General features: G+C 40.8%; 1 protein-coding gene across 2 annotated transcripts in view; it reads right to left on the bottom strand.

The window, feature by feature from the left end:
* The window catches only part of LOC139419631 (LHFPL tetraspan subfamily member 6 protein-like), a 56,687-nt gene extending 35,514 nt beyond the window's left edge, over positions 1 to 21,173 (bottom strand). Inside the window, exons 1-2 of one of the 2 annotated variants that reach the window (XM_071169614.1) lie at positions 20,781 to 21,173; positions 19,771 to 20,302 (exon numbers count right to left, since the gene is read on the bottom strand). In XM_071169614.1, the coding sequence (XP_071025715.1) occupies positions 19,771 to 20,155 (385 nt within the window). In that variant the 5' untranslated portion in view covers positions 20,156 to 20,302; positions 20,781 to 21,173. The remainder of the gene's footprint in view (positions 1 to 19,770; positions 20,303 to 20,780) is intronic. The other variant, XM_071169615.1, reaches the window with a different exon arrangement.
* Between the last annotated feature and the right edge of the window lie 437 nt (positions 21,174 to 21,610).

Below are 21,610 nucleotides of genomic sequence, written 5' to 3'. Positions count from 1 at the left end.
GTTGTATTCTGAAATTGTCAGTCTGCTGCTCAGATGAAAGTAGGGAGCCGTCTTGCTTTTGCCTGTTTTTTTGTTGTCAGAGGTTGTTGTTGTGTTGTAAAGCTCAGCTCTTTACATGGAGAAGAAGAAAAAAAGGGAGACTGCTTCAACTGGTATCAACTCCAGTCTGATGGTGGAAGAACAGAACAGTTTCCAAGCCACATAGGGAGTGTGATTTGGATAGAGTATCTCCAATCTTCAAACCATGACAGAGTGTAATTGGGTTTCTTCCTCCTGGTCTGAAATGACATCTCCTTTGCGGTGCCTCTCTCCCCAACGTGGTCTCGTGGTCGTATTATTCTGTACGCAAATCCGAAACACTACGTTTAGTATGACATGTTACGTTTCATATGTTATGTATTCATTTGTGGATGTCCGTCACCCATTTCTTACGAACAAAAATATAAATACAACATGTAAAGGGTTGGTCCCATGATTCATGAGCTGATTCTTTTTTTGTTTATGCTTATTTCTATCAAACATTTTGCACAAATGTGTTTACTGTACATCCCTGTTAGTGAGCATTTCTCCTTTGCCAAGGTAATCCATCCACCTGACCATATCAAAAAGCTGATTAAACAGAATGAAGTTTACACAGGTGCACCTTCTGCTGGGGACAATAAAAGCCTACTCTAAAAAATGCAGTTTTGTCAAACAACACAATGCCAAATTTTGAGGGAGCGTGCAATTGGCATGCTGACTGCAGGAATGTCCACCAGAGCTGTTGCCAGATAATGAAATGCTAATTTCTCTTCCATTAGCTACCTCCAACATTGTTTTAGATAATTTGGCAGGACGTCCAACCGGCCTCACAACCGCAGACTAAGTGTAACCATGCCAGCCCAGGACTTCACCTGCGGGATCATCTGAGACCAGCCACCCGGACAGGTGATGAAACTGAGTATTTCGGTCTGTAATAAAGCCCTTTTGTGGGGAAAAACTCATTCTGATATGCTGGAAGGGTTAGCTAACATGCTAAATAGTTAGCTAAAAAGTAGTAAGTAGTTGCAAATTAGCTAAAATGCTAAAGTTGTCAGTGATGAGATTCTAACTCGCAACCTTTAGGTTGCTAGACGTTTGCGTTATATACCCACCAACCACCCACCCTCCTTTCATTTGTCTTATGTTACCATTCCAAACGTTAAATAGTACATGTAAATGCAGGACATTAGTATAATGTGTTACGTCTAGTCTCCCCCATCGTAGTACCCTTCTCCGCATTTGCGGTGCCTCTCTCCCTCATTGCGGTGCCTCTCTCCCCCATTGCGGTGCCTCTCTCCCCCATTGTGGTGCCTCTCTCCCCCATTGCGATGCCTCTCTCCCCCATTGCGGTGCCTCTCTCCCCCATTGCGGTGCCTCTCTCCCCCATTGCGGTGCCTCTCTCCCCCATTGCGGTGCCTCTCTCCCCCATTGCAGTGCCTCTCTCCGCAATGGGGGAGAGACTTCACGGTTGTCAGCAGGCCCCCGATAAGGCCAGTCAGAGATACAGAGGCACTGAGAGTCTTCTCAATCACTCCACTGAGCTCAGATTGAGACAATAAGTACGTGTGGGTGAAGGTGAGAGCGCACGTGTGTGTTCAAGCATGTTAATGAATTAATTTCATAGCTGCGAAATGCTTGACGAAGGAGAGCTTCATGGGAATAACAATCCTAGATGATTGTGAGAGAAAGACTCTCATATCATACCGTGGAGGATGGTTCAACATATTTACAACATTAGATAGTGTTGCTACAACACATGATATCCATCAAGTAAACAATGTCTATACTGGTTCACAGTGGATATACTGTACATTTCTTTTGGAACATATTGTATATACAGCATTCTTGTGATCCTAGATGTATCAAATGCTTTGGACATTCCAGCACATTGCAGAACTGAGTTACTGCACTTGCAGATAATACAATTACAAACATTGTGTCTGATTGGGATGTTTAGTTAATTCCAAGTTTGGGCTTGAAGCAGAGGTTATCCTGGTATGTTGCATACTGTAGCTCCTTGGCAGTCAAGTGAACTAGAAATCACATTTCCTTAAACACTTTGGGTGGAGGCCAGAACTTAAAGTTTAGACAAAAAGCAGTAGGGCAGGATGGGGTAAATTGAGCCATTTCTTTTTACAATCAGCATCAATCTGTTAAGAGAAATATAGTATTCTTTCTAACAAGGATATCTACATATATTTCAGGATGTTGTGTATCCATGGAGATAAATCAGAATTCATGTAAACATTACAGTTTGAAAACATAGCTTGTCCAAAACAGAGTTGTCTCGGGTATGGCCTAAATTGAGCCGTGGGACAGGGTAAGTTAAGCCCCCTACAAATTTCTGTAATGAATTCAATTACAAATCACTTTTAATCTTTTAATAATTTTAATCACACACATATTTTAACACATGCTTAACACCTAACAAACACGTTGTACTTTTTTATACACTTTTAACATAGGCCAGGCCCTGTTGTTGCATCATATCTCATCGGTAAGCCTGGGAAGAAAACAATTACATTTTCTCAACTTGCCACTTGCTCAACCATTAGCTCAACTCACCCAAAGGCAAATATTTTGACTATATAAGCCAACACAGCTACAAGGATGCACTTTCATGCTAGGTTTAGGTTTAGGACTTCATATTGAATCTTATAGAGACCCCAACTGATGTATAGAACAGTCTTATAATTATCTACTTTGGTTTAGATACAAGCATCATGAAACCTTGAACACAAATGAATTTATGTTTTTTGGACCTAACCTGCTTACCACTTTGCCCATGTGGTTTATTACTTCACAAACTCCATGAAATGACGGCCACTTCCTAAATATTTGGTCAAATTATTAATTTTGTGTATGGTTTCCTAGAAACAAGGGTGGCTCAACTTACCCAACTCTCCCCTACAGTAGGTACTACCCAGAAATTATTTTAGATCAATATAAAAATGGCTGCATTGGGCCTTTAGGTAGGCAGGAATGAGCTAAGTTACAGCTTCATATGTTGATTTATTCACTGTACCCTAGTCAGTGTAAGATCAGCTTTAAGTTCATCATAATTTAGCTTGGAAGAGAAAGTCTTGAGCTGCACAAGCATGGCACACTTTAAAAAAGGTCAAATGCAGCCATTTTTATCTCAATATAAGAATTTCTGAGTGACAATTAAGTACCTTACTGTGATTGTTTTCAGTTAAAATGGCCAAAAAGAAACAAAAATAGCTTCTTAACTAAGATCAATTTCTCAAGCAAGAAGTTTGCTAGGAATGTCTGGGACTGGTCTGAGTGGTGAGGGAAAAAAAATTGGCAGAGAAGTTTGGAAATCTCTTTCTTATTGCTATATTAACTCATTTACTGCATGGTGATGTCAAAAAAGGCTGACATTTCAGGTGGTCTTTTCAAACTGACCTGACACTAAAAGGGCATGGTCATATTTTATTTCAAATTTCACAGTATTATTCCAATCTCATAGTGTGGAAATGTACACTGAGTGTATGAAACATTTAGGACACCTGCTGTTTCCATGACATGGACTGACCAGGTGAAAGCTATGATCCCTTATTGATGTCACTTGTTAAATCCACTTCAAACAGTGTGGATGAAGGGGAGGAGACAGGTTAAAGGATGATTTTTAAGCCTTGAATCCATTTTTTTTAATTTATCCTTCACTTAACTAGGCAAGTCATTTATGAACATATTCTTATTTACAATGGCGGCCTACCAAATGGCAAAATGCCTCCTGCTGGGATAAAATGTAATACAAATATAGGACGAAATCACGACAAGAGATACCACACCACTACATAAAGAGAGACCTAAGAAAACAACATAGCATTGCAGCAACACATGACAACACAGCATGGCAGCAGCACAACATGGCAGCAGCCCAACATGGTAGCAGCACAAAACATGGTACAAACATTGGGCACAGACAACAGCAAATAAGGCAAGAAGGTAGAGACAACAATACATCACGCAAAGCAGCCACAACTGTCAGTAAGTGTGTCCATGATTGAGTCTTTGAATGAATAGATGGAGATAAAACTGTCCAGTTTGAGTGTTTTTTGCAGCTTGTTCCAGTCGCTAGCTGCAGTTGAGACATGGATTGTGTGTGTGTGCCATTCAGAAGATTCAAAAGATTTATTGTAAGTGTGTTTGAACGAGGTATGGTAGTAGGTGCCAGGCACACCAGTTTGTTTCAAGAACTGCAATGCTGCTGGGTTTCTCACGCTCAACAGTTTCCCGTGTGTATAAAGAATGGGCCACCAACCAAAGGACACCCAGCCAACTTGACAACTGTGGGAATCATTGCATTCAACATTGGCCAACATGCGCCAGCATCACAGCTTTCCACACCTTTAAGAGTCCATCTCCAGACAAAAAAAATGTTATAATGTATTTAACCTTTATTTAACTAGGCAAGTCAGTTAAGAACAAATTATTATTTACAATGATGGCCTACCCCTCTGCAAATTGGGGGGTGGGGGGGGGGGGGGCGGTGCAACTCAGGAATAGGAAAGTGTTCCTAATGTTTGGTATTCTCACTGTATAGAAAACACAGGAAAAATCATGTTTTTGACTCCAATGGGTCTTTAAGGAGGCGAGAGTAAGAAAAAGGGAGCAATATAGACTTATGGTTGTGGGTTTAAGAGGGAGAGGGATATAAATGATGTAGGATTAAAAAGACAGCAAAGGATGAGCTTTAGAGAAATCAGAAGTGGGAGAAGAAACGGTAGGAAGAAAAACAGCAAACGTGTGCTACGTTTGTGTAAAGCCTGTCGCATGCATCCCAGTCGAAACAGTTTGAGCATATATTATGATGACATTTTTGTTCGCTTTGATGTTAGGCGGGGGGGGGGGGGGGTTGTCGGCTGTTTGCGCACACATTTTTTTCTTGAGGAAAGTCGAAGTTCGGTAGCCGAAGTCTACACCCTTTCATTGGTGATCGGTCAACAGTAGGGGTGGGAACTTTGGACGGGATTCTTCAATTAAGTGTTTGTTGTCATTTGACGAAAGCACAGCAGCAGCTACGCCCTACTGTCTGCAGTGCACTACTAGATTTCATGAAGTACTGCACCAAATATCTTAGCTAGACGTAAAATTGTGGAACTAAGACATCCTCTGAAAAAATGTCAACATTTATTACAGATCTCTTGATTTATCTTAGATAAATTCAGATTATTTTGAGGAAGCATTACTGGCTATGTTGTTGCACGGTGGCTCAAGAGAGATAAACAGCAGCAATATTGCAGTTTTTTTCTCAAGTTTTTCAAGCAAAGGTCTTTAGGGAGTATGCGAGCACATACAGTCGCTTCACCTAGCCAAGTTCTGCTAGGTGCAAACCGAACCTATGGATGCGGATGACTCTTAAGAATCCACCCCTTTTTTTCAATTTTCGCCTAAAATGACATACCCAAATCTAACTGCCCTGAAACAAGGATATTCTTGGTACCATTTGAAAGGAAACACTTTGCAGTTTGTAAAAATGTGAAAGAAATGTAAGAGAACATAATAGATCTGGTAAAAGATAATACAAAGGGGAAAAAACATTATTTTGAAATGCAATATAAAAAAATTGAAATGCAAGAGAAAGGCCATAATGTAATATTCCAGCCCAGGCGCAATTTAGATTTGTATGTGTGTATGTGCACCCCTACTCTGTCCCTGACCACAGGGTAAGAGAATAGCAGTCAACCAACCCAGCACCATTCCATTTAGCCTTCTGAACCCCTACAGGACACTGACCGCAGAGTAAAGAACTTCAGACAGTCACCAACCAAACTGTTATTACCAAGGAGAATAAAACATCTACTGTGATTGGCTTCTGAAAGCAGGACAGTGTGTGCAGCAGCAGAGTTGACAGACAGTCATGAGGGGAAATGAGAAAGTTGGTCACGAGGCAATTTACAGCTGTTAATTATGCAACGCAACCACTCTGCATATTTAACAACCTGCCTGAGAGGCGGTGATTTACTCCATATTGGATTGGATGTCTAAATGACTGTACTGTGGTGTGTGTGTGTGTGTGTGTTTGTCCGGTTCACTTGCCTGAGTGCGTATGGGGTTACGATTCTGAACAATGCCTGAGACTTACCTCCTTGTCTGAGACTAACCTTGACAGCTGTAGAGAGAAAGGGATCAACTGAAGTAAAGTTGTCTATTTGCAGGCTATAATATAATGAAAGCCAATAGATTTTCCATAGAAGGTGATTGGTCAGAGGAGGCATAATGCCACTGGCACGTCCGTGAGGCTGGAGAACAAAGGAGACTGTGTAGCTTTCAAAGATCTCCCTCTGGGCTGAATCAAGCCTGCCAGTAGCCCTACTGTGCCCCTGGACTAAACAGACTGGTTCCAATACATTTGCCATGCTCTCTGGACTGAACCCTTTTACAGTGTCTTTTACTTGTTAAGATGGTTCTAAACATCCCAATTGGTGATGTTTGTATAATTAAACCGGCAAGTAACTGGAATTTAAGCAAAGGGTGATGATGCAATATTTAAAAATATCTCTGAATCTCACATTTCCATGATTGCTACAAATTGGCCTCATTGCTGATGTATTCCTATAAAGACTGTTGATAAAAGGGTGGATTGGAATCTGTCTTAAACCTTGGGTGTTTGTGTAGTGATTATATCTTCAGACTTTCACAGAGTCTGCCTGCTGCTACAGCAATTCAGCTCAGGAATGACGGTATTAGCAAACGCAAGATGTTGTCTGGGGAATATGTTCAGATTAAACAGAACCAGAATGAGGCAGGGAAACACTCAAAGTGAAAAACATGTCAAGGATATAAAAACCTATAATGAAAGATCTTATCAGCACAACAGATCCGTTTCTTCTTGCCAACTGATTGCTAAAAACTTCAAAGCTAAATCATTTGCGGATGCGGTATTGTGAGTGTACCCATAGATATCAGCTTTCCCTTTCCCAGCTGTCTTGAATTGACAAGATCTAATGTCTGATAGTGAAAATGAGAGCAGTTGCAAGCAGCAGCCAACCAAAACAGTATATAGAAGCCCACCCTAAGCACTGGAGCATTGCCTGCCCTCACAGCCACATAGCAAGGCAGCATAACCTATTATGTGGCCATGGAAAGTGGCAGCTGTAGGTGGCTTTATTTTCTGGAGTGGTGAGATGGTGGGGGTGGCGGGGAGGGTTTAGAATGTCCTGCACTCTGACATTCTATGTGAATTCCAAGGCATTACAAACATTCTGTAGGCAGACTCACAGGCCCCTGACAAGCTCTCCAAAACCCACAAGAATGGAAAGAACAGTGACACCATGACACACATGCATACGTAAAGTATTCAGATCCCTTTACTTTTTCCACATTTTGTTACGTTACAGCCTTATTCTAAAATGGATTAAATAGATTTGTTCCCTCATCAATCCACACACAATACCCCATAATGACAAAGCAAAAACAGTTTTTTTGAAATATCACATTGACATAAGTATTCAGATCCGTACTCAGTACTTTGTTGAAGCACCTTTGGCAGCCATATAGCCTTGAATCTTCTTGGGTATGATGCTACAAGCTTCGCACACCTGTATTTGGGGAGTTTCTCACAATCTTCTCTGCAGATCCTCTTCCAGCTCTGTCAGATAAAATCTCCAGAGATGTTCAATCGGGTTAAAGTCCGGGCTCCGGCTGGGCAACTCAAGGACATTCAGAGACTTGTCCCAAAGCCACTCCTGCATTGTCTTGGCTGTGTGCTTAGGGTTTTTGTACTGTTGGAAGGTGAATGTTCGCCCCAGTCTCTGGTTCTGAATGCTCTGGAGCAGGTTTTCATCAAGGATCTCTCTGTACTTTGCTCCATTCATCTTTCCCTCGATCCTGATGAGTCTCCCAGTCCCTGCCACTACAAAACATCCCCACAGCATGATGCTGCCACCATGCTTCACCATAGGGATGGTGACGGGTTTTCTCCAGATGTGACGCTTGGCATTCAAGCCAAAGAGTTCAATCTTGGTTTCATCAGATCATAGAATTTTGTTTCTTATGGCCTGTGAGTCTTTAGGTGCCTTTTGGCAAACTCCAAGTGGGCTGTTTATTTATTTATTTCACCTTTATTTAACCAGGTAGGCTAGTTGAGAACACGTTCTCATTTGCAACTGCGACCTGGCCAAGATAAAGCAAAGCAGTGTGACACAGACAACAACACAGAGTTACACATGGAGTAAACAATAAACAAGCCAATAACACAATAAACAAGTCAATGACACAGTAGAAAAAATAGTCTATATACAGTGTGTGCAAAAGGCATGAGGAGGTAGGCAATAAATAGGAGTGAATAATTACAATTTAGCAGATTAACATTAACAGTGATAAATGAGCAGATGATGATGTGCAAGTAGAGATACTGGTGTGCAAAAGAGCAGAAAAGTAAATAAAATAAAAACAGTATGGGGATGAAGTAGGTAGATTGGGTGGGCTATTTACAGATGGTTAGCTGCTCAGATAGTTAATGTTTAAAGTTGGTGAGGGAAATAAAAGTCTCCAACTTCAGCGATTTTTGCAATTCGTTCAAGTCAAAATAATCCCCCAAACATGTGTACAGTAAACTGCCTGCTCTTCAATCTGGTGCCACCAAGTCTCCTTTTGCATCTACAACTCTCTTTCTTATTTGTCTGTTAACTAATTTACTGGCTGGTGATGTCACTAGGCAGGCCAAAACTCCATTCCACCAAAACATGCTTAAATTTCAAGCTGTCTTTTCAAACAGCTCTTACACTTAAGACTGCGAAATGGTCATTTTCACAATTTCACAGTATTGTGGAAATATCTATCAAATACAGGGAAATCAACTTTTTGACAGCAATTGGACTTAAAAAAAAACACACCCTAAAAATATCTACAATATTGACATTGTAAGGCACTGGAAGAACTTAAACCAATAAGAAATACATTTCCAAACCTTTCTGCCATTAACAGCTAGTTTTCAGTTTTCCCCTCCCCACTCAGACCACTCCCAGACAGTCCTAGCAAAATTCTTGCTTGAGAAATTGCTCTTTGCTAAGAAGTTATTTTTGTTTCTTTTGGGAATGGAAAAGGACCCAAAGTACTCAGATGTACCCTGCCTGGTCAGTTGGCAAGACAGCACAAACAGATCTGGGATCAGGCTTGCTTCAGAGAAGGATCGCTTCAGAGAAATTACCGGTGCTTAATGGTCCAATGCAGCTGTATCTCAATATCATATTTATTAGTAACAATTAAGTACCTTACTGTGATTGTTTTTGATGATTAAAAAAAAGTACAAAAATTAGCTTAGCTGAAAGTGTCTGGGAATGGTCTGAGTGAGGAGTGGAAAACTAGCTGTTTATTTATTTACTTGAAATTTTGCAGGATGAAATCTCTTGATGCACCATCTAGTTTCCAAGAGTGTCCAAATGTTTTTTAAACTAAACAAACAACACTTAATAACAAGAATAACATGGCAATTACTGTCAAAAACTCCATCCCACCGGAACAGGCTGAAATCTGCACTGCTCCTTTAATTTACACAACCATTCAAAAGTTTGGGGTCACTTAGACATGTCCTTGTTTTTGAAAGAAGAGCACATTTTTTTGTCAATTAAAATAACATCAAATTGATCAGAAATACAGTGTAGACATTGTTAATATTGTAAATGACTAGCTAGAAAAAACAGCAGATTTTTTATGGAACATCTACATAGGCGTACAGAGGCCCATTGTCAGCAAACATCACTCCTGTGTTATAATGGCACATTGAGTTAGCTAATCCAAGTTTATTTTAAAAGGCTAATTGATCATTAGAAAACACTTTTGCAATTATGTTAGCACAGCTGAAAACTGTTGTTCTGATTAAAAAAGAAATAAAACTGTCCTTCTTTAGACTAGTTGAGTATCTGGAGCGTCAGCATATGCGGGTTCGATTACAGGCTCAAAATGGCCTGAAACAAAGAACTTTCTTCTGAAACTCGTCAGTCTAATCTTGTTCTGAGAAATGAAGGCTATTCCATGTGAGAAATTGCCAAGAAACTGAAGATCTGGTAAAACGCTGTGTACTGCTCCCTTCACAGAACAGAGCAAACTGGCTCTAACCAGAATAGAAAGAGGAGTGGGAGGCCCCAGTGCACAACTGAGCAAGAGGATAACTACAATAGAGTGTCTAGAAACAGACGCCTCACAAGTCCTCAACTGGCAGCCTCATTAAATTATACCCACAAAACACAAGTCTCAACGTCAACAGTGAAGAGGCGACTCCGGGATGTTGGCCTTCTTGGCAGAGTTCCACTGTCCAGTATCTGTGTTCTTTTGCCCATCTTAATTTTTTATTTTCATTGGCAGGTCTGAGATATGGCTTTTTCTTTGCAACTCTGCCTAGAAGGCCAGCATCCCGGAGTCGCCTCTTCACTGTTGACGTTGAGACTGGTGCGGGCCTCTGTACGCCTATGTAGATATTCCATTTAAAAAATCTGACGTTTCCAGGTACAATAGTTATTTACAACATTAATGTCTACACCGTATTTCTGATCAATTTGATGTTATTTTAATGTAATTTATTTTGCTTTTCTTTCAAAACAGGACATTTCTAAGTGACCCCAATCTTTTGAACGGTAGTGTTTGTGTGTATATACACTGCTCAAAAAAATAAAGGGAACACTAAAATAACACATCCTAGATCTGAATGAATGAAATATTCTTATTAAATATTTTTTCTTTACATAGTTGAATGTGCTGAAAACAAAATCACACAAAAATTATCAATGGAAACCGGTCATGCTGGAGGATGTTGCAGGCAGCAGAACGTTCTCCACGGCATCTCCAGACTCTGTCACGTCTGTCACGTGCTCAGTGTGAACCTGCTTTCATCTGTCAAGAGCACAGGGCGCCAGTGGCGAATTTGCCAATCTTGGTGTTCTCTGGCAAATGCCAAACGTCCTGCACGGTGTTGGGCTGTAAGCACAACCCCCACCTGTGGACGTCGGGCCCTCATACCACACTCATGGAGTCTGTTTCTGACCGTTTGAGCAGACACATGCACATTTGTGGCCTGCTGGAGGTCATTTTGCAGGGCTCTGGCAGTGCTCCTCCTGCTCCTCCTTGCACAAAGGCGGAGGTAGCGGTCCTGTTGCTGGGTTGTTGCCCTCCTACGGCCTCCTCCACGTCTCCTGATGCACTGGCCTGTCTCCTGGTAGCGCCTCCATGCTCTGGACACTACGCTGACAGACACAGCAAACCTTCTTGCTACAGCTCGCATTGATGTGCCATCCTGGATGAGCTGCACTACCTGAGCCACTTGTGTGGGTTGTAGACTCCGTCTCATTCTACCACTAGAATGAAAGCACCGCCAGCATTCAAAAGTGACCAAAACATCAGCCAGGAAGCATAGGAAATGAGAAGTGGTCTGTGGTCACCACCTGCAGAACCACTCCTTTATTCGGGGTGTCTTGCTAATTGCCTATAATAGCCACCTATTGGCTATTCAAATTGCACAACAGCATGAGAAATGTATTGTCAATCAGTGTTGCTTCCTAAGTGGACAGTTTGATTTCACAGAAGTGTGATTGACTTGGAGTTACATTGTGTTGTTTAAGTGTTCCCTTTATTTTTTTGAGCAGTGTATATGGCATTTGCCTGATCAGTTTGGATTCACCAAAACAAGCCACAGATCTGGTTTCTGGGAAAGAAACTCGCTTGTTGTTTTAGCAATTGATGAACCTGTTTTCCTTCAAATCTCCCCTTGTTTTGACAGGATGACCTCTCTTGGAGGATAATTGACATATTTACATGAGTGAGTCTCCAGTTGAGAAGGGTATAATTTCCACAGCAGCATGTTCAGTCTCTATTTGAGGAACCAGCCAATCCAGTCCATGCTGTCTTCAGGTCACTGATTTACTCTACTGCTATTCCTTTGTGCGATCTCTTCCTCCCTCGCTCATTCCCTCTCTCTGTCCTTCTGTCTCTTTCCTCCCCTCCACTACCTATCTCTCCCTCTTTTGATGGACTGCCGGGCCATACATTAGGGAGACTGGAGGTATGGGGCCCTTTGTGGGAAATGAATGGGAGATTGATTGCAAAGAGAACAGTGTTATACTTAAAAAGACTAGAGTTTGGAGACCAGGGAGAAGGAAAGAGAAACAAGGGATTGGTTGGAAGATGAGCAGACAAGTACCACCTGGCACCTGTGGATATGTGGATATGTATGCTGTAGTAGATTGATAGAAGAACTGATAGACAGAGTGACAGAGACCAAACAGACAGACTGAAAAGCATGAAAATAAACAGACAGAATAATATGATTTTTTTGTTCCTTCTCTCACACATCCAAGAGGTGAAATACTTCCAAGAGCACACATTTTGTGCTTTACCATACAATAATATATGATATAGCCTCTCAAGCGAATAGGATCAATTTCACAGCTTTGGTTTAGCTTTTGGTTTCTGGATAACTCGTAAATCGTCTGAAACAGTGAAATATTACCTATGCAAGGCTCCATCTGAACCTCATCCTTCATACTGGGATTTAAAGCATGCAAAACAGAACAGAACATATAGCCCTAACCTGTCTAGACACAGTAGTGCTCAGTGTGTTGTGCTGAGCTGTGCTAGGGCTGGGTGATATGGCCAAAATATCATATCACAATATTTTCACATTTTTTTATGGTATTTTAGGTTATCTTTCAATAATTTAGTTTTGATATCTCACGTGGGATTCACTGGAATCTCAGAAGCTCGAAGAACCAATCACACGTCTGTCGGATACAGATTGCTTTTCCACTTCTTCCTTTTGTCTCCTGTGGTAGCTAGCATCATACAGCTAGAGTAGAATAGGGATGGACGGTATTTCTTATTTTACTATATACCAGTATTGATGCACGGACCAGTTTAGGTATTTACTTAATTTCAATGTTAAGGATCTGCCCCTTTTATTCAATTTTCGCCTAAAATGACATAAGCAAATCTAACTGCTCAGGGCCTGAAGCAAGGACATGCATATTCTTGATACCATTTGAAAGGAAACACTTTGAAGTTTGTGAAAATGTGAAATGAATGTAGGATAATATAACACATTAGATCTGGTAAAAGATAATACAAAGAAAAAAAACATGCGTTTTTTTTGTTTTTTCGGACCATCTTTGAAAGGCAGAGAGAAAGGCCATAATGTATTATTCCAGCCCCATTTAAGTTCATAACTGTGCACTCTCCTCAAACAATAGCATGGTATTATTTCACTGTAATAACTACTGTAAACTGAACAGTGCAGTTCGGTTAACCAGAATTTAAGCTTTCTGCAGATATCAGATGTCTATGTCCTGGGAAAGGTTCTTGTTACTTACAATCTCATGCTAATTGCATTAGCCTATGTTAGCGCAACTGTCCCGTGGGGGACCCACTGATCCTGTAGAGGTTTTAACCTGTTGCGACGACCAAACCCGGATCCGGGATTCTATTTATAGACCTAAGCTCATTACCATAACGCAACGTTAACTATTCATGAAAATCGCAAATGAAATGAAATAAATATGCTAGCTCTCAAGCTTAGCCTTTTGTTAACAACACTGTCATCTCAGATTTTCAAAATATGCTTTTCAACCATAGGAAAACAATCATTTGTGTAACAGTAGCTAGCTAGCGTAGCATTTAGCGTTAGCATTAGCGTTAGCATTAGCGTTAGCATTTAGCAGGCAACTATCACAAAAACAAGTAAAGCCTTCAAATAAAATAACTTACCTTTGAAGAACTTCTGATGTTTTCAATGAGGAGACTCTCAGTTAGATAGCAGATGCTCCGTTTTTCCAAAAAGATTCTTTGTGTATTAGAAATAGCTCCGTTTTGTACATCACATTTGGCTACCAAAAAAAAAAAAAAAAAAAAAAAAAAAAACGAAAATTCAGCCCTCAAAACGCAAACTTTTTTCCAAATTAACTCCATAATATCGACTGAAACATGGCAAACGTGGTTTAGAATCAATCCTCAAGGTGTTTTTCCACATATCTCTTCAATGATATATCCTTCGTGGAAGCCTGGTTTCTCCTTGCTCTCAAATGGAAAAATAATTGCACCTGGCTTTACGCTCCAATTTCGACGCAGGGACACCAGGCGGACACTTGGAAAATGTAGTCTCTTATGGTCAATCTTCCAATGATATGCCTACAAATACGTCACAATGCTGCTAACACTTTGGGGGAACGACAGAAAGTGTAGGCTCATTCCTTGCGCAATCACAGCCATATAAGGAGACAATGGAAAACAGAGCTTCAGAAATTCTGCTCATTTCCTGGTTGATGCATCATCTTGGTTTCGCCTGTAGAATGAGTTCTGGGGCACTTACAGACAATATCTTTGCAGATTCTGAAACTTCAGAGTGTTTTCTTTCAAAAACTGTCAAGAATATGCATAGTCGAGCATCTTTTCGTGACAAAATATCGCGCTTAAAACGGGAACGTTTTTTATCCAAAAATGAAATAGCGCCCCTAGAGATCAAAGAGGTTAAAGTGATACACCACTCTGTTTTTATAATTTACTGTGCTACTTGCATCGGCTCTCTCTTTCTCTCACCAAGCCCCGGCCCCTGTTGCTCAATGAGCGCAGTTGTTGTTGCTTGACCACGAGATCATTTGCCGACCGTTCACTCTTTAGTTTGCATGAATGCAGCAGATGCAACAATATGTTGATGACAACAATGCCGCTTTCCACTTTACTTCCCAAGAAGGAACAAATTCATTATTTAGGCTATATTATTTCAAGGCTGTACCCTACATAGAAATACATTGTGAAGCATTTGCGAGTGCAACACAATAGGCTGGTAGGAACAAAGCGCTCAGCATTTAAACATTTTGTTGTATTAAATCATTATAGTCTATACATTTCACATATAGGCTGTGATTTACTTGAAATACAGAATGAAATACATTTTTTTTTAAATGACAATGCTTTTGAAATTATTTTTCTAAATTCATATTTAGAAAGTTTTGGCCAGTCTGTGGCTTCAGACTCGTGAGATGGTGCCTGGAGAGCAGGCCAGAAGCGAAATTGAAGCGGACGAGAAGGCCTATGCTCCAGCCTTTGGGAATCTCGCTCCATGCTCCAGTCATAATGGGATCGCTCCGCTCCTCGCTTGTTACGTTACAACCTTATTCTAAAATTGATTCAATTGTTTTTTTCCCATACAATCCCCCAAAAACAGATGAAGAAATGTTTGTACATTTATTGAAAATTAAACAGAAAAATCACATTTACATAAGTATTAAGACTCATTACTCAGTACTATGTTGATATGAACTGAATAAACAGAAAATCGTTAGTTACTTAACAAGTGAATTTCCTTGAAAATTGCAATACAATTTCCATGAAAATTGAGATAAAGTATTGTATCATTTCATAAGCGAGGATCTCTAAGAATCCCCACTGCTGGCATTATAGCCATTACCTAATGCAAGTGTATTTCTGAGCATGTAAGAACCACTGCATGGACCATAGAAAATAATTTAGAGGAGAATTGAGTAGGATAAACAGTCTCCCTCCTCTTTCATTAATAAATAATGAGGCGGACGCTGTGTTCTCAGAGAGCAAAATGTCGGGAGATATTTATCGTGCATGAAATGGCCAGTGCCCTCCTGAGAGAGGGGAGAGATACAGTATGTTTACATGCACACTAATAATTCAGTATTAAACTGATTGTGGCAATAAGCAGAGTAAAGCGTTTACGTGACTATCTTGATTGGTGTAAGGTAAAAATCTAGGTTAGCATACGCCAATTAAAACACCTGGTTTTCTGAGCAAATGTACAAATTATTAGGACATGTAAACAGCTTAATCAGAGTTCAAGAAGTTTATTTGATCTGTACATGTACCTGCACCAGTGGGGAAAGCCTCCCTCTTTTGCACGAGTGAAGTGAGTTCAGAAAAACATCTTAGAAATGGTTCACACAAACAAACTTCATATGTCGGAACTCAGAATCAAATAGGCTTTGCAAAAATAACATGGTTGCTTTGGTAGAACGTTTATTTTGATTGGTGATTTTCCGCATTTATTTCAGTCCCATCAGGTAGCCTGATTTCAGATGTGTCCATGTAAATTGGATTATTTGGGAAATTGTTGTTCTTGCAAAGCATGTAAACGTTTTAAACAAACTATTACACTAATCTCACTATCCACAATAACTGTATTATTGTGTACATGTAACCGTACTCGGTGAGGTCCAAAAATATTTAGACAGTAACACATTTTTTTTTTTTTTTTTTTTTTTTTTTTTCTGTACTCCAGCACTTTGGATTTGAGATGATACAATGACTAGGAGGTTAAACTGTCAGCTTTAATCTGAGGGCATTTCCATCCATATTGGGTAAACTGTTTAGAAATTACAGTACTTTTGAACACCATGGCTATGCCTCCATGGGATGACAATGTCCCATCCACAGGGCACGAGATGTCACAAATTGTTTGATGAGCATGACAACTATGTAAACCATATGCCATGGCCATCTCAGTCACCAGATCTCAACCAAAGATTGTCTATTATATTGACAAGACAGCTCTAACAATGGAAATAGATGTCCTCAAAGATAGAAGGCAGGCAGGCAGGAGAGATCAGGTGGGACCATTCTAGCCAATGAAAGGACAGATACGTGAGTGAACAACAGGCCATGTTTGTATCTGTGCCACAATAGTGTCTGTGACAGCATGGGCAGCACCATTGAGGCCTAGTCCATTTTCTTATTCATTGGCTGATTGCTACCAACTCATAGGAATCCCCACCCAGTTGACAACTTTAAGAAATGGTGGAAGCCCTCAATGGCAATATGTGTGGTAAAACGGGTTATATCCAGTGGTGACCCGTCATTCAGGGCAGGTGGCCCACATTTCTTTGGGGGGGGCTTTCCCAGTATTGCATGTTATTTTGGCATTAATATGTGTCACATATCAGTTTGCAAACAATGTAGAAAAATATATATATATCATTGAGTTAATAAAGCCACGTACAAACATGGTCTCTTTTTTGTTTTCTTGAGTAAGGCAGCCTCTCTAAATGCTTTCTGTGGTGGTGGTGATGCAAGCCAGCAGAAAATACAGAGCGCTGCGGCGTGATTGGCTCACTGTTCTGTCACTCATGGGGACAGTACATCACCGCCAAGTCTAAGGGTAGATCTACATTAGAAGTTCCCATCCAAGAAGGAACAATGTCATTGGCCACAGATAAAATGAAGTCAAATCACATTATAGCTAGTGGCTTTGATTGGACTGATCATGTCAATATCATACTTCAATATCTTAGCAAGAAGATATCATCATGAATCAAGACAACTGGGCACTTGGGAAAACTTTAATTCAACTGAGAAATAATGAAGAAATTATAAATAAAAAGTATCGGTGCTCATCGGCCATTGGACATAAACAACAAGTTGGAAATCGCAAATTCAACAATGAGTGGTTTGGAAGGAATCAGTGTCTTGCAAAGCAATCACTAGCCTGCTATTCAGTGGATTGGCAGTGTGGTCACAAGTCTAAGATTAAAGGGTCTCTTTTCCTAGTTTAAAATTATAAACATTGAGCTGTCAATGAAGCATGATTTGTGCCGCTCCCAAATCAACAAATTCACTCGGAACTTCCAAATCTGACTTCAGTGAGTTCAAGACAACTGGGCACTTGGGAAAACTTTAATTCAACTGAGAATTGTAAATTCGGAACTCGGGCCCCTTTCTAGGTCTACGACCTGAAGATAACTGGCATCTTCATGATTCTACCCCCCCCCCCCCCCCCCACCCGAGTTCCCAGTTGTCTTGAAAGCACCATACCTTCACAGAATGCCAGACTTTGATAACAAAGTTTGCCCACGAAGGACCACCGCGCCACCTTGCTGTTCAAGTGAGCACGGTTCTGACTTAGTGTACAGGGAGAATACTAAGAACAGCCCATGTTCTGAATTCTGTTGGTGTACATTTCAAAAGTGCTGAACAAAGTTATATTGACTACGTCCATCTTAGCTCGCTCAATGTCTCTTATCCACTTGTCGTCCCCTTATGCCATATTTTGTACACCTCGATTGTCAGTAGAAACCACATTTGTGTAAGCAAGTCAGCCATATCAGCTATGTTTTTTTAAAGGCAGTAAATGAGGCTGAATGAACTATTTTGCTGCCAGACAAGGCTCCGCTGATAGCCAGGTCTAGCAGTGGTAACTGCCGTTGGGACTGCTGTTGGGACTCTGGTGTTGGGACAGCTTTATGTAGGCCCTAACAGTTTATGGGCACCGCTTGTCACCATTATAGTGCAATGAATGTGTTGTCTAGTGGCTTTGCTGGCATGCACCCCACAAAATGATTTTTTGTCCCACCAACATGCTAAAATCGCCACTGGTTATATCCATGATGATTCCTCTATCTCTATGACAGAAGGCATAACTCCCAGATAAATTGTATTTAACGTCGCCAAAACACCATCCAGTAATATATATATCAATATATATCAATGCTTTTATAAACTTAACCATTACAAAATGTAATATATTCGATCAAATAAGCTTTACGTAGCAAATTGGCAATTACATTTTTTTGTTGTCCAAATTCAATACTTTCTCATTGACCTCCATACAAAAATTCCTCACTTCATGGGCTTATTTTTGTGGACAAATTTAGGGTGGAGTAAAACCTCTCACTTGGCCTCTTCCTCTCTGTCTCAACCCAATTGAACACTTATGGGAGATTCTGGACAGCGTTTTCCACCACCATAAAAAAAAACACCAAATGATGGAATTTCTGGTGGAAGAATGATGTAACATACTGTAAGAATATGTTGAAGATAAATACACAACGCAGAGAGAGGACTAGAGGTCAAAAGGACGAGAGGTCAAAAGGACGAGAAGTCAAAAGAGTAATAACGATCAATGGAAATAGTGTTTTTTCTGTAATAGGGGATTAATGAGCAATGGGTCAGAGACATGGGAGGGATATGTCTTCTGAAATAGGATACTTTGTTATTCGGCCATTGGCTAGTTTTATTACAAGGAATTATAATTGGTCAACCACAGGCTAGGGCTGGGTTATAAAACTACATGCTGTCCCTTTGTTCTGTGGAGAATCACTGGAGAGAATCACTGAGGACAGGGGAGCATGATCATCTACTTCCTAACATGATTTGTCCTTTTTGAATAAACCTATTTTCCTCCCCCTGATTTGCCTTGTATTATAGCTAATATTCTCATTGTTGTACCGGTTGTTTTCATACTTTTTATGTGTATCGCTTTGGCAACATTGACCTCGTTATTCATGCCATTAAAGCATACAGAATTTGAGAGAGACAGAGCGAGGACTCCGAGGCCCTGATATGCAAGCATGAAAAGGTCACACTAAATCAACCCCATGAAAAGAGTGATCAAAGTCTTTATACAGATGGAGGAGAGGGGGATGAGTGCATGAGGGGGAAGAGAAGCAGTATGCTCTGATTTACTACAGAGGCCTTTCCTCTTAGAGGCATTTTTCTTAGAGGACACACACCACATGTTGAGTGTGTTGCATCTGGATCAGGACGCCCCCGCCATCACCACCTCATGTCTCTCTCCTCAGACCCCCAAGGTCCGAAAAATAAGACAAACAGAGAAACCAAAAATAACACTGTGGAGTCGTCGTTCAGCCCAGCTTCGTTCTATTAAATCATTCAACGATAACATTCTACACCCATTGGTGGAGGAGTCAGTCTACTCATTATTGTATCCATCCTTTCTTCCACCCATCCATCCTTCCACCCATCCAATCTTAACAGCGCTTAATGATTTTAACTTACCCCCTACAAACTGGATGCCCCCGGCCACCCGTCCAATGGTCCTGGAGATGAGGTCAGACACACAGCATCCCATCAGGGCCGTGAGGGACACCAGGAGCAGCAGGCCACAGCCCACCCCTGTCACCACCGTACAGATCCTCCACTCCAAACTGGGGATACCCTGAAACGAGGCGTAACGCCCACACTGCTCCAGCATCACCGTGGCCTGGTGAACCTCATCACGCACCGGGTACGAGCACCGCCGGAAGGTCCCGAAAGAGACTGGTTTACCCATCTGGGACCCTAGGAGCCAGTATGGCATAAAGAAACCCACACAGGAGGCCGCCGCACACAGGAAGGAGAGCAGAGCCCACACCACGCCCGCACATGTCAGGCTAGAACCCATATCTCAGTATCTCAGATGACCCCCCCCAAAAAATGGTTTTTATCCCACAGAAGTTGTTTGCTTTTTATCAGCAGATCTGTTGATGAATAATTCCCAGGCTAGCACCAGCAGTGTTCTTCGTCCAGCCTCTTCTCTGTACGATGACCCATGGTGAGAGAAAGAGAGAGAGAGAGAGACATAGAGAGAGACCGAGTGAGGGGGAGAGAGAGTTGGATTTGAGGTACAAACAGGAAAAACAACTATACTGTCACTGGATACATGAAGGTTAAGGGATCATAAACAATGGACCTCACAATTGCAAAACATCTTTATCATTTGGGCTAAGACTTATTACAGTACTATTAAATAATGCAAGTGGCACCTCTTGACTTTGTTAATGTGCCCTTAATTTCAACGGGTGATTCATTTTAACAATACATACATGTAATTATTTACATAGGTAATAATTATAATAGCTTCCTACGTAATTACAATACTGCATATGAGCTTTAAAATTCAGACCTGCTAAACCTTAGCCTACTAATAATAACCCAAGGCAATCAAGGCTATTTTTAGAATGTAATGGCCTGACAAGTCTGCAGTTTTTGTTCCCATATCAAAAGTTGCTAAATATAAAAATAATTACCTCTCAGGCATAGATGTCCGTGTGTTCATAGATATTTCCTATTTCCTTTCATCTCAGCACCATAGGCGCTTACTTTCGAAGCAAACAGACATTGTGTCGAGCATTCTATTCTATTATTGTAATGCAAGGGAAAGTTTCAAAAATCTTACGTTTCAATTCCTCAACGTGATCCCAAACGTGTAGGTGAGAGGTCGATTTCAAAGTGCAATCTAATTGATAAAGAGAAGAGCAACACGACTTCAATAAAGTGCCCGCCGTCGGTACAGCTCTCGTTTATCGAAAAAAAGATATCCAATATGTCAAACTCGCTCAGTTACTGTAGGCAAAGCGGTCCGCGTTCTGGAGTTAACGGGAAACTGAAAACACCTCTGTCCCAATGCAGCGACCAGAGCAACATTCCTTGGCTTCGAAGTGAGTGACGACGACGTAGGCTTGAACACAATTATTCTGTGAGCAGCAGAATGTGGGTTGGTTCCTGTTTGCCTCCTGCGGTTGCAGCTTGGTCTCATAGAATAGACGTAACATAGTACATTTAAATCCGGAACAATCAATTTCGTATACTGTAAATTACATTTGGTACGGTTACATGAGACAAAAGATTATTTAAGGAAAACACGAACAGCCTGGTTTCAGACTAGACGTAACATAGTAAATCCGGGACAATCAAATGTATATAATATGTTACGTTTGGTATGGTTACATAAGACAGAAGGTTACTTAAGGCAAATACGAAAGGAGTTTGTTTGGTCGCAACCTAGTCCCAGAGCATTTCTTATTATTCTGTACGTAAATCTGAGAAACTTAATTTAGTGTGATTTGTTACGTGTTGT

The sequence above is a fragment of the Oncorhynchus clarkii genome, chromosome 10 (assembly GCF_045791955.1).
Source record: "Oncorhynchus clarkii lewisi isolate Uvic-CL-2024 chromosome 10, UVic_Ocla_1.0, whole genome shotgun sequence".
Taxonomy (NCBI): Eukaryota; Metazoa; Chordata; class Actinopteri; order Salmoniformes; family Salmonidae; genus Oncorhynchus; species Oncorhynchus clarkii.
The sequence above is the reverse complement of the archived record's forward strand: the minus strand, read 5'-3'. Positions and strand labels throughout refer to the sequence as shown.